This window comes from Neurospora crassa, linkage group V (assembly GCF_000182925.2).
Source record: "Neurospora crassa OR74A linkage group V, whole genome shotgun sequence".
NCBI classification, from domain to species: Eukaryota; Fungi; Ascomycota; class Sordariomycetes; order Sordariales; family Sordariaceae; genus Neurospora; species Neurospora crassa.
Window position 1 is genome coordinate 2665708 of NC_026505.1, and position 13405 is coordinate 2679112.

Below are 13405 nucleotides of genomic sequence, written 5' to 3' on the forward strand. Positions count from 1 at the left end.
GCTAAGAGTGCGCTAAGCAAGGGGCCCGGCAGGCGAGAAAGTGTGGGGCAAGAGTTTTCATTGCAGCAAAAGTTCAACGCCAGAACACCACCACCACTGCAGCTGCTGCTACTATCAGATTACGATACTGAACCATCCATCGCCTCCACACCCGTCTGATTGATACCGCATCTTTGATACCTTTCACAACGACACACTTCTCGACCCAACTAGAACAGCACACCATCAGTGACACAGACAACGAATTGCCAACATGGTCCGCAAGCTCAAGCACGCGGAACAGAAGCTTCTTCGGAAGACCGACTTCATCAACTACAAGTCGGACAACAAGCACAGAGATCACGATGTCGCCAGGTACGCTCATTCGCCTTAAGTGGTTTTTGTGTGAGAACATCTTGCTAACAGTCACACAGACGGTACATGATTCAGAAGCCCGAGGACTATGTATGTTAATCCAAGCAAGGATGAGATGAGGCTCACAGTGACTTTTCATAATGACCATGACAACTGACCCCCTTCTAGCACAAGTACAACAGGATGTGCGGTGTAAGTTTCATCAACTAACCTTACCTATATGAAACTGTTCATGACATACTGACATGATATGCCACAGTCCCTCCGCCAACTCGCCCATCGTCTCAGTTTGCTTCCTCCAGACAACGAGGTGAGGCGAAAGCACGAGGAGCTTTTGCTCGACAAGCTTTACGACATGGGAATTCTGTCGGTATGTCTTCCGGTATCGAAGTTCAACTCGAGCAGTTATTAACGTCCAATCACAGTCCAAGTCGAAGCTGTCGCAGGTGGAGCACCAGGTCACAGTCTCGGCCTTTGCCAGGAGGCGACTGCCCGTCGTCATGACCAGACTTCGTATGGCCGAGACCGTGCAAGCAGCGACCAAGATGATTGAGCAGGGCCATGTCCGTGTGGGTGTCGAAGAGGTCCGTGATCCTGCTTTCCTGGTGACGAGGAGTATGGAGGACTTCGTCACTTGGTCTGTCGGCAGCAAGATCAAGCAGAACATTATGAAGTACCGCGACAAGTTGGACGATTTCGAGCTTCTTTGAGTGGCGGAAGAGCATGGCTGCGGGCATATCAGGAAGTGGTAATGGTACGTTGGGAGCTAAGGCTGGAAAATGGATCACTGGGAAAGGACATACTACTGCGTTGTTTGCAAGTTGGCATTGGGAGGAGTGCTCATATGCGAGCAATATTCTGTGGCGTTTTAGGGTAAAGGCATTCAAAATATGTGAAAGGGATTTTAAGATACCACCATTCGGGTTTACAGGTCAATCACTCGGAGTTGCGGAAGTGTACCAGCTGCGGGCTCCCCACTCGAACTTGCAGTGTCTCACTGTGACCAAAGCCTGGTGAGTCTTCCTTCCGAACCACTACCGACTAATAGCCGACAATATCACTGGCATACTTCTGGGTTTTAGGGGTGCTCCTGCGTTCTTTCTGTTCCGTTCCTCGAAACTGGCAGCACACGAAATAAAACATCCGACGAGCCTCGCTCCTTCCGTAAAGTAGCTCATTTACAATGGCTCACTCTTTCATGAAAATCGTCCCTTTGGCCTGCTCCTCTTCTTGGCATTTCCTCTTTTTTCTCTGCATCTTCCGCTCCCACTCCCTAGCGAGACCTGACCTAACAAATGTCTCCGTATTCCTAACACCGCATCATTCAGTTCTTCACTTCATCCTTTATCCTCGGCTTTATCTCTATCCTATATGGTCCTGGTACTCCTGGTTGTCTTCTCTGCTGTTACCAAGGTCTCCTTATACTTCTCGTACCTCCTTACCTTGATCCTCATCTTGTCATTGAATCAAGGTTGGATTTCTTTCGACACCCTGAGACACCGGGCTCCATATCAGATCAGCATCGCTCTGTGGGAGTTCGTCCCCCGGAAGAGCCCTCCCGACACCAAACCGCCAGTCTCATCCTCTATGTTCTACAACCGCCATGCCTACTTTCCAGAAGAACCGCGTTCGAGATGCGAACCCATACTCTGGGTCCATCGATCCGCCACCATACCAGCGCGCCCTCTCTTCGGAGTTGTCTCTCCCTAGTTTCAGGGGTAACAATACCTATCAGGAAGCACTGAGCAACATCTTGCATTCTCGGTACTCTTCGACGGATCGTAACTCGATTCCCAAGTATGAACATCTTGATTCGGTTCCAAGTCCGAATATAACCATCAAGTCAGGCAACATGAGGTTTATGATTCCTCCTCGGAAACGTACGTCTACAAGTCATCTTTGTCCCAAAGCCCGCTAACTGTTCACCAAGCAGATCCTTTCACTCCCACGGACACTACGCCTACGAGCTCTAGAGTACCGCGCAACGCAAGCTCCCGAGTCACATTCGATTCTTCATCCCATGATCTCGATTCACCACTAGAATCAGGGCGTGATTACTTCTGTGGCGCAACGTATGAGGAAGAACCGTCCGGCCCTTCTTACAATCTCTACCCCCTCAAAGAATGGATAGAGACGAGCGGAAACCAGGACCCCTCAAGCAGTGACTTTGTCCACCATACATTGCCCGATAGTCAAGTTTCTCAGGAACTGTCAGTTACTTCGAAAGGCCGCCACCAGCATGGCCACAGCTTAGAACCAAAAGTTCGAACGGTTGCGGAGCTCGCGAAGTCTAGCGCATTCGGTTTCACCGGGCAGAAGGGGATACTGAAAGCTGTTCCATCGCCGAACTTGCCGCCCTTGTACCACCAAGAGGGAATGCTTGACTTGGCTACTTACATTGCCTCACGGCATCCGTCCCCCATGGACCACACGCAAGCTCAAGTGGATGTTACGAGCCATCACCTTGCGGTTATAGCACCCTCTTTTGGGGAAATGAACACTTCAAATATCATTTCAGCCTGTCTGGACTCCCCTCGCCACCTTAACTCCACCGACAGCCGCATGAACCATCATAATGGTTATTCCTTCACACCAGAGATGCAGCCATACAATGACGGCGATGGCTCAAAAGATTCTGCAATCGACCAGGCAGTGACGCCTCGCGGATTCCCAAAACACAAATCAGCATCCGAGCTCGTCGCATACTGGGAGTCAATGCAAGGTAGCAGCGATGCCAACAATGCCACGCCGGCCAAGCAAGGCTTGCCACATCGACCTTGGGCTGAGTTCACGACCGTCTCTCCTGATTCCAGGGGAAGCACGAATCGTACTAATTTCGGTAAAGCACCCGAAGAAAAGCTTTATCCTGTAGCTGAGCATATCTCAGTGCCATCAGATAACAAGTTCGACTCAGCGGCAATGTCATCAGTCATGGGAAACTTGAACCGCACAAGAGCCTGGCTACGAGATCTTATCAAGCAACCGCAGCCTTACAAGACGAAATTCACTGAGCTCCAGCGCAAGGATTCAATGCATGAGCGCTTATTGGACGACTATGACTCTACGTATCCTCGATCACTGCTGAGGAAATCCACAGCCGGTGCCTCGATAGACATGAAATTCCGAAGTACTGTCAACAATCTGGAGAATCTTCTCAATGAAACAATGGAGCTGGCAGCAGCAACCGCCCAACGAGAAGTTGACCACCAGTGCCCAGACTACTATGAACTTGACGAGCTTGCTTACTGCAATGTGCCAACACCTCCCGGCGTACACAAGAGTTTTTCCAGCGAAAATGGGTCTATGGTGAATGAGGTTGGCGATTTTGACTACTGGACTGCTGTAGAAAGCGCCTTGGGAATAGATCATAGCAGTGAAAATAACATACGGAAACCGAAGCATTACCGGTCAGCTCCAGGAATGCGCGGTAGGAACGTGGCAGTCAAAATTCCAAAAAGAACATCCAGTTTAATGAAACCAAGGATCAAACCAAGCTGTTCGACTTTGGGTGGCCCTCGCTACGAAGAACTAGGCGGAGAACCTCCGGCGCAGGGCCCGGCTCCAGGGCCAACTGGCCTAAGGACCAAGCAGTCGTCAAGATTAGAAATCCCTGGCAGTCCATCTGTCAGTACAGACTCGCCACCGACGTCCGGGTGTCTGCCGAGGGTTGCTTCAAGACTTAGAAGCTACCGCAGCTTTGGCGCGATACGGCCTCTACGCCATATCAGTTCACTGCGGCCACAAGCTGATGGTGCTATGGATACCCCTGGTGATGAGAGTGATTCCACAGTTGTTCGTACATCACTCAAACGCAGGGTTCCGGCTTCAGGTTAGTAATTTCCAGCGTAACTAATCATTCTGGACGATATATTGACTAGTATCAAGGGCTCGACGGACCAGCCACGTCAGCCCGGGGCCGTTCACAGCAATTTCAAGCTGCTTCATGGACTTATGGCGATGATTCAAGGGGCCTGGGGGAAGGGGAGCTAAGGGACGCGCCAGATACTCGCATTGATCTGCGTGGAAGGTCTCATGTCAGCCTCCGTGGTTACCAGGGATTTAGCCTGGCACGAGCGTACCGTCGACAACCAGTAGCCCGAGACTGGTCTACTGCCCGTAAAAGGTTCGTTGCCGGAGTCGCATGTCTGAGCACCGCGTTCATCGGCATGGTCATCGGCATCTATGCTGGTCTTGTCCCATCCATCCAGTATTGGATAGCTGATCTCAATCACTATGCTATCCTGGGCAATTTCTTCTTCTACTTGGGCTTGGCCATTCCCACCTTTTTCTTCTGGCCTTTACCGTTGTTACACGGTCGGAAGCCGTACATCCTATCAAGTCTGATACTAGCGATGCCTTTATTGTTCCCCCAGGCTATTGCCGTCAGCACATGGCGGTCACCATATGTGAGCACTTGGAGGTGGGCTCTGCTAGGCTCACGCGGATTCATGGGGCTCACTCTTGGGTTTGCGAGTATGAACTTCCACTCCATGCTGACAGATCTGTTTGGGGCCTCGCTCATGAGCGGCAATCCACATCAGGAGGTAGTCGACAAATTTGACGTACGAAGACACGGAGGCGGCATGGGCGTGTGGCTGGGACTGTGGACGTGGTGCTTTACTGGGTCCATTGGCATCGGATTTTTGATCGGAGCAGCGATCATCAACAATTTCAACCCCTCATGGGGCTTCTACGTCAGCATCATGATGATAGCTGTCGTGCTTCTTCTAAATGTTATATGCCCGGAAGTCCGACGCTCCCCTTTCAGACGATCTGTGGCGGAACTCAAGGACGGTAAACAGGTGTCACGGAGAGTCGCTCGTGGGGAAGTCATGATGCATCGGGTGAAAGATGGCCCGACCTGGTGGTGGCAGGAAGTCTAGCACGGGATTTTGCTATCACTGGAAATGCTTCGACAACCCGGATTCATGATTATGGCCGTATATGTGGGGTGGATCTACGCGCAGGTGATTCTCGTCATCTGTCTGCTTGGCTCGCTCACGTCCAAGGATTACAGGCTTCGGTCGCCTTTGGTTGGCCTTTGCGTTGCGTTTATCTCCATGGGCGCACTGGTTTCAATACCTTTCCAGAAGGCGAACATATTCTCTCGCCACAGGAACTACCCTCAGCTGTCTAACATGGACACACTTCTCGACAAAAAGTTTACATGGACGTCACATCTTCTTCGCCGCGCCATATTCCTTACCCTTTTGCCTATCCTAGGCATGGCATACACGGTGTCTTCCGCTGGAGGCCACATACCGGTACCTGTTCCTGTTCTTTTTGCCACTCTGATGGGCACCCTATCCGCCCTGGCAGTAGCCGAATGTAATGGACTCATCATGGAGAATTTCGACTGTTCCGACCTACTCCCGGGTATGATTGGACGTCCCAGAGGATATTCGAACAAGCAACCCAAGCGCACGAACTACTCGTCACACCCGCGGATAGCTGCTGGGTTTGCTGTCTGTCATACCTTTGGCTTCCTTCTTGCGGCATTAGCAACCACTGTAGCTGGAAGAGCACAGCGAAACCTCGGTCAACGAGAGGCAACTGGTATCGTAGCTGGCGTGCTGTTTCTGTTGACTGTCCTTTTGCTTGCAGTCCTTGTTCGCTTCAAGGAAATCGAAATTATCCCAAGCTCCAAGACAGTCGAGATGGAGAAGTGGCAGAAGATCCGTCGTGAAAGCATTCGCAAATCTATCATCGAAATTAAAGCTGGGAGACCCCTTCCAGTAACCATGACAGATGAAGAGATCTGGCGTCCACGCCTTCCTGGAAATCCATCGAGCCAGTTCCGAAGAGTCAATATTCTGGAGTTGGGCGCTATGACAAGATGGACCGAAATCCGGAAGAAGAACAAGCTGATTGACGAATCGGCCGCACATTTGAATCGGGCAGCGCTCGAGTCTGCGCGTTTGGCTGTTGAGAATGCCACTGGGATTGGAGCAAGGACAACAAACATTATACGAAAAGTCAGCAGTCGCAAGGGAAGGAGAAAGCAGGGTCAATCCCAACGTACGATGTACAAGCGCCGAGGTGTGCCACTTCAGCCGGAAGAAGCAGGCCCAAGTCGTGGTGATACCGCGTCACCAAACAGGTTTGGTCTTTATCGGTTTGATGCCGAACCAGCGAGGGCTGGTAAGCAAACACCTACTCTTACAGTGCCTCCAGGATCGGATGGTTTCTCTTTCAAGGCACATTCTGACTTAGACACCGGGAGTGTGCTTGAGCGTCCTGTCCCTGAGGAGGATGAGGACATGGTTGACTTTGTTACTTCTTCTGAAGAGGATGGGAACGACAGAATTGAGCTGGATGAATTGGGACCCATGGAGGGTTCCTCAAGCGGACATGCAAGGAAAGAGGTTTGAACGTTGCTGGTCCGATGATCGGGTAGCTCTGTTGCAAAAATTCCTTGGTTACCCTCATATACGAATATCCGAATGATTATCCATTGAATCTTCATTTTCCCGGAAATCGAAATGTTGAATGAATCTCCTTCGGATGATCAAACACTAGAGTTCGGATGGACATCAGATGGTGGCTCCACTTTTCAGGGGATCATGAGATGGTTTGTTTACTTGTTGCCTTATGAGGTTAGCACCCGGCCTCGGTCCCGAGACTGTGGGGAAACAGCGGGGTTGGTGAGGACCTCATCAACATCCTGTGCTTCCCTCCCTCCGTGATCTGCGTTTGCTATCATTGGCGGTGAGAAGTGATATAACCTGCGAGGCGTGCGAGGATCCCCTGAATGATAAGCATTAATATAAACACGAAGTCTCATGTCATTTCTCTCCTCGGTGTTACTCTCCATTCACGACAACCATCTCGCATAGAAATCACAGGAGATTTTCCGGCGGCAACGTGCTTATCGACCTCCATCTGTTTACTTGTTGACGAATATAACCTACCAAACCAACTTACCAAGATGGCCCTCCCAACCCTCTCCAAAGCCGACCTCATTGCCCTCTCCGAAACAGATGTAACCCAACCCATTCCCAAAGAATCTATTTTTGCCGCCCTCGCCACCCCGCCCTTCCTCTACATCCCCGGCACCTTTAACACGCGCGACCTCGGCCTCCTCCCCTTATCTTCTAGTTCCTCCAGTGGCAAAGGCCGCAAAGTCGGAATTCGCCCAGGCCTCATCTACCGCTCCGGCGGTTTCTTTCCCAATGGCGGCTTCAACGACGCCGCCAAGACGCAACTGGCAAACCAGCTCGGCATCAAGAAGATCTTTGACATCCGTTCCGTGAGGGAACACAGTCATGCTCCCGACCCGGAGATCGCGGGGGTAAAAAACTACTGGATCGCCGCGGAAGCCACGGAAAAAGAAGCGACCGTCAATCTGGCCGATTTCCTTGAGGGCAAAGGAGAAAGGGGGTACGTGAAGATGTACATGGACGTTCTACGGGGGTATGAGGAGGTTATTGGTGCTTTGTTAAGGAGTCTGTTAGCTGCTTCTGAAGACCATCAAAAACCGGAGCCGATATTGTTCCACTGCACGGCGGGACGGGATAGGACGGGTGTGGTTGCTGGATTGCTCCTGAGCTTGGCGGGGGTGAGTGAGGAGGACGTGGAGATGGATTGGATGTTGAGTCGGATCGGAACGGAGCTGGCGAGGGAGCAACTTTTGGGGTTTGCGATGAAGGGAGCTGGAGCCAGGAGTGTGGAGAGCCCGGGGTTTGAGAATTTGGTGTCTTTGAAGAGGGAGTGTTGGAGGGCTTTTGTGAGGGAGGTTAAGAGGGTGTATGGTGGGTGGGAGGGGTATGTGAGGGGGGTGTTGGGGTTGAGTGAGGGGGAGGTAGACAGGATTGGGAGGGTTTTGAGGGGGGAATAATGGGAATCGGAGGTGGGGATTAGACATAGAGTCAGATTTAGGTGCAGGTGTAGGGTGCAGGTGAAGGCGAGGTGCAGCTGCAGATGAGGGTTTGCGCTTGTGCGAAGGGGTTGAGCGCCGAAAAACTAGAGGGTATGGATTTTGAGGGTTGGGTCTTTGATGAAACACTATACGACTCTCGTCTCGGACGTTACGTGACCCATGAAAGAGAGTGATACACTGTAGCATAGTGAGTAATGTTTAGAGGTAATTGACGGAAGTCAGAGCAGGCGACAAGCGACACTCCTCAATAACAATGGTACCCGAAGACCCTGACCTGTCAACCCTAAATCAACCCTTTCTATCTGTTCAGGTCGGCATCCCATCGTTCCATCTTTCTTCTCACATACTACTCTATCTTCACTACCACAAAGCTGACAGTTCATCGTCACCTCACCACCATTTCACCTCAACTTCATACCGTCCTTCAAGTGACATCACCTTGAAATTGAGCCGCCCAAACAGGTTTTACTTTCCAAGTAAACCATCGCTATTGGCCACAGCGCTTACGACGTCCACCACCCCTGTTGGACCCTGAATTCCCTGAAAGAGAGGGCCTGGCCTCGCTTGGTTATAGGGCAGCCAATAACCATGTCGGGCGACTTAGGCGACTCAGGCGGGATGACGCCACTGACGTTAGCGTGCAACGTGGGAAGGAAGCGTGTAAGAGGTACCTTATGGGACGGAATGTTGGAACTTGGGGGACCCTTGACCACATTTTCAACGTCTTTGTGCCGATCGGCCTTGGGACATACGCAACCCGTCAAAGGCGATGTCATGATGAAGGTGGGACTGGCATTGCTTCTGCATGGCATGTCGTCAAAACGGTAAGTCACAGGCATAGGCGCAGGTGCTTGTGCAAGTGCAGGTCTAAGGGTCCTGCAGTGACGAACGCCAAAGGGTCCATCCACACCTCCATCCCTTTTCGCCGACACTGATAGGATGTGAGGCCTGAAAAGCCACGTCGACTATGGCATCTTCCAAGTCCGATAATACGGGGAGGGGATCACACCAGCTTCTTTTATCGCCCTTGATGTCATCCTCAAGGCATGTTGCCGAAGCCAAGGGGAAACCAGTGCGTGGCCAGGTAGACCAAGGACCGTCAGGTCACTCAGATGTGGCGGTGTCAGTGTGAGTGGGATGAGAAGAGGGTAGAATCATTGCTTGTCTCGTTAGTATTGCGCGTTGGATGTCACTTCGTATAGTGTGGTATTTTCGTCATTTGATGGTGTGTGGCTACGTAGGTGGAAGTTGAAAAAGGTTGTGTAACATCGGGACGACAATCAACGAAAATGAGTGAAGCGGGATGGGACTTGACGGGATCTTCGAGAACCTCATGACCATCCATGACCACCACTGTAGACTGAAAAGAAGGGATGACGTCCTATTTGACATTCTTGCCCAAAATAACGAGCTCTGAAACAAATCATCGGCTATATAACTCGGCCTTGCTTTACCTTTTTTCCAAATTGAGTTCCATCTCATCAGCATCAACATCATCAAATCAAGCTACCTTCACAAACATAAAGACTTCCAACCAAAAGTTCAAGAGTCAATACTTGCCCATTACCTCCACACACAAACAACCCAGATTCAAACACCGCATAACCTCAACCCCAACCCCAAAACCTATAAAAACAAAAAAAATGTTCGGCCGCCGTCGTGCCCCCGCTCCCATGACCAGCACCAGAACCACCCGTCCCATGGGCTCCGGCCTCTTCGGCCGCCGTCGCGCTCACCACACCACACCCATGACGACAACCACACACACCACCCACACCACCCGCCGCCGCGGTTACGGCCGCAAGAGGCACCACGGACAAGGAATGGTTGCCCCCGCTGCTGCTGCTACCACCATGGGCACCACAGCCGCCGTTCATCACCACCAGAAGCGCAAGACGAGCCTCGGTGATAAGATCAGCGGGGCGCTGATGAAGATCAAGGGGAGCATTACGGGACGGCCGGGACAGAAGGCTGCGGGGACAAGGAGGATGCGGGGGACGGATGGACGGGGGAGGAGGAGACATTATTAAAGGGGAAATCAGTATTGAGTATTGACGGTTGAGTAGGGAAAGGGGAGTTGTAAGATTTATTGTACCGTTGACTATGTAACGTTTCTTGCTTTTCTTTTTCTGATGATGGATATGTACTCGTATGTGGGAGCAGAAGTAGAGAGAGATACCCTTGAATATATAGATGCAACTTCGTACAGCATGTCAAACAGTGGGATGAATTGCCTGACTATAGATATATGCACATGAGCTATACAAATACTACACAAGACACTGCATGCATCCATTAACATCACTGCACAAATCGTGTCTGGTCCACCATGAGGGTATGCTTATTAAGTATTAGAGTGGAGGGATCTTATGCTACGTTCAAGTGACCAAACTAAGATATAGTAAAGTAAGGCTGCAGGTATGTACATCAGCCAGAGAAACTGAAAAAGACTTAGCACCAACGATATAGGATCTGTAGATCGCAGTGCAATCTATGTGCTTTTTGAAACCACGACGCCAATCTCCCAATTCTTTGCTTCCAAGCCTAGTTACTCTGATGAACTGGAAAGCCAGCCAAAGACCATTAAAACATTTAGTTGTAAGTTAAAGGAAGAAAAGACGAACACAACCTCCATGAGTTGGTTATGGTCGCAGGAAAAAGAAAAACTCTAGAACTCGATACCGAAGATAGGATGACCGAGCTGGATCATGGGTATCATACAACATCCAAACAAAAGACGTAAAATCGTGGCAAAGGTCGTGATCCTCATGACCATAACCCTAAGCCTCTTCGTCTCAGAAGACCTCTTGAGAATCGAGAGGTCTATAACCATGCTCAATGGCGGGAGAACCCATGTGAAGCTCATCAGCCTCCATATGTCGAAGATAAGGGTTCAAGGTAAGCTGCGAGTCTGTCCGCGAACGGGTGATGCCGACAGGTTTGACGATCGCTTTGCGCACCGGCGCGGTGTACAGCGGCCGAGGTCGACTAGGTCTAAGCAAGGGTACCGTTCCCTCATCATCTTCTGTACTCTCTCCGGATCGGTTGCTGGTGGAGCGGCTGGTGCAAGATGGACGAAGGTACCTGTTTTTGTGATCGGAGTCGTAGTCCGGCAAGAGGAGCGTACTACGAGCAAGCTCGTCCAGCTCGTCTTGCTCAGCCGCACGGCCCAATGGTACATCCGGATATTGCGTGCGGAACTCGATGGTCATGAGCTCCAAGTCACGCTTAGCAGGAGAAGGATGTTTCTTTCTCTCGACATCGTCCACGACTGGGACGTATGAGAAGATAGTAGCAAGTCCAGGAGACAAAGCCAAGGGGTGCTTCTTGGACTGCTCACTGTCAAGGCTCAGGCCCATTGGTAAACTAGCATCCAAGTCAATGCTCCGGCTTCGCAGACCGCCACGAGACTTCTTGGTAGGACTCTCGCTCGGCGACGAAGTACGCTTGTAGCCCCTTCGAGGTGTCGACGAGGCAATGGGAGTAGACGGTAGTATCGAGTCTAGGCTGCTCTCCATCACCCTTTCCGATTCGAATGGATTTTGGGATGAAAGAGGCGGCAACACAGAGTCGTCCACCGAGCCTCCCCGAAGACGGGTTTCGAACTCGGTAAGAGGTCGTCGGAGTGAACTTGGAGACGCAAAAGGATCATCTAGCGACCTACGAGCGCGTAAGAACTTGCCTTCCATGAAAACGGGCTTGCGATGAACTTTTCCGCCAAAGATCTTCTGAACCTTGTCTTTGTTCAAGTTCACACCCTCATTAAGGCGTAGTTCGATCGACTTAAGACCCGACCTCTTCCCTGCAACGCCACTTGGTGCCACAACTTCTGTTTCATCCTCCTCTTCCACGATGTTTTGTACTTTGGAGTCCTTAGACTGGTTTTTGGGGAAAAGCCGCCGTTCGGAAAGTGCGTGAGAAACCTTCTTGAAAAGGCCGTTCTGTTTGACGAGGCGAGACACTTTTGAAGACGTGCTGCTGGAGGGAATGGCGGTTGTAGTTTGTACAGGTTGTGGCTCTGACTTGAGTGCCTGGGTAGCGGCTAACATCTTTTCGATCTTCTCGGCAATCTCTGAAGCATCAAGGCCCACTGGCTTGCTCGAGGTCTCTGGGGCTGCATTGGGCTGTTCGTGAAGCTTTGTCAACGGCATTGTTGCTGATGCAGGCAGCTTGGTCATCCTACTGTTGGGCGGATGCATCGCCAGGGGATTCAGAGCACCGGTGCTCGACTTTGGGAGCCCCTTGACGTAGTCACAGCGGGGAGGAGCTAGAGGAGATGATCGCTGGCGAGTGGATCGGCGTCTCGACGACCTTCTGGGTAGGCTGGGCGAGGGTCGCACGACAGGAACCGGTCGCTGGCGAATCTTTCGATTAGCGGCGGGCGCCTCCTCCACTCCAGCCTCCAGAACAGCATCATCGACTATGCCGGTGTTGTGGATGGGATGCGGATACACACGAGTAATGGTGCATGCCGTCTCGTCCGGGGCAACATAAGGGGCCTGGTCAATCGGCGACTCCACGGCGGAGGTCATGGTTGTATCTTGAAGCAGCGCGCTGGCCATTTCATCAATGCTAGTGCGATTGCGATTGTTGGAAGTGCCTTGACTGGTCCGTTGAGACTGTGTTTCCAGAAGACGGATGGTGGGATCTTCTTGGTGGGAGGGGTCATTGAATACTGCAAGCGTGGTTAGAACAAGGCCTTTGGGCATCACGGCAGTGAAAGCGCAAGATACGTAGGCTGCTTGTCGGGTTTGTTTTATTGTTTGCTGTCTCAGTGGAAGAAAGAACTTGGACGTACCGGTGCTCATGGTTCTGCGCCGCGAAGGCATTGTGGTGTCAGGACGGCGCTGCATGAAAGAAAGAAGAGATTTTTTCTTGGAGTATGTTACCGTGGTAGAACTCATTCTCCTTGCTAATTAGGCCACGAGATTGTGTTTGCTTCAAAGTTTTTTTTTTAGGTCTGGAAATTGGATGAGCGAAAACTTGGTTTGGGGTGAAGGAGTGGCTGGGCCCAAGATGGGCACCGAAATGAATCAGGTTTGGGTTGAAGCAGCGGACCGTGTTGTTGTCCGGGCAATGTGAATCACTTGGACGGCTAATTCAACTGTAACAAGGTCAGTGTCGCCGACTCAATGCTAGCGTTAAGGTGGCGATGGCTGCGGCGGAAATCAG

The 13405-nt window shown here is 51.3% G+C and overlaps 5 protein-coding genes across 5 annotated transcripts; 4 read left to right on the forward strand and 1 right to left on the reverse strand.

The window, feature by feature from the left end:
• The first annotated feature begins 54 nt into the window (after positions 1-54).
• NCU01008 (U3 small nucleolar ribonucleoprotein IMP3) lies at positions 55-1430 on the forward strand. The gene is made up of 5 exons (XM_956527.2): positions 55-354; positions 414-444; positions 523-546; positions 614-724; positions 780-1430. Exons 1-5 carry the CDS (start codon positions 254-256, stop codon positions 1062-1064), a joined length of 552 nt encoding a protein of 183 aa, XP_961620.1. The 5' UTR covers positions 55-253; the 3' UTR covers positions 1065-1430.
• A 527-nt stretch (positions 1431-1957) lies between these two features.
• NCU01009 (hypothetical protein) lies at positions 1958-6725 on the forward strand (the record flags this gene model as incomplete). Its single annotated transcript, XM_956528.3, has 4 exons — positions 1958-2234; positions 2288-4146; positions 4233-5156; positions 5517-6725. 4 exons carry the CDS (start codon positions 1958-1960, stop codon positions 6723-6725), a joined length of 4269 nt encoding a protein of 1422 aa, XP_961621.3.
• Positions 6726-7061: 336 nt separating this feature from the next.
• Positions 7062-8491, forward strand: NCU01010 (hypothetical protein). The gene has a single exon (XM_956529.2). It carries the CDS (start codon positions 7106-7108, stop codon positions 8189-8191), a length of 1086 nt encoding a protein of 361 aa, XP_961622.2. The 5' UTR covers positions 7062-7105; the 3' UTR covers positions 8192-8491.
• Positions 8492-9876: 1385 nt separating this feature from the next.
• On the forward strand, positions 9877-10263 carry NCU01011 (hypothetical protein; the record flags this gene model as incomplete). The annotated part of the gene is made up of 1 exon (XM_956530.1): positions 9877-10263. One exon carries the CDS (start codon positions 9877-9879, stop codon positions 10261-10263), a length of 387 nt encoding a protein of 128 aa, XP_961623.1.
• Positions 10264-10608: 345 nt separating this feature from the next.
• Positions 10609-13156, reverse strand: NCU01012 (hypothetical protein). Its single transcript, XM_956531.2, has 2 exons — positions 13032-13156; positions 10609-12908 (listed from the first exon to the last, which is right to left on the reverse strand). The coding sequence occupies exons 1-2, from the start codon at positions 13135-13137 to the stop codon at positions 11029-11031; spliced, it is 1986 nt and encodes a 661-aa protein (XP_961624.2). The 5' UTR covers positions 13138-13156; the 3' UTR covers positions 10609-11028.
• Positions 13157-13405: the final 249 nt, after the last annotated feature.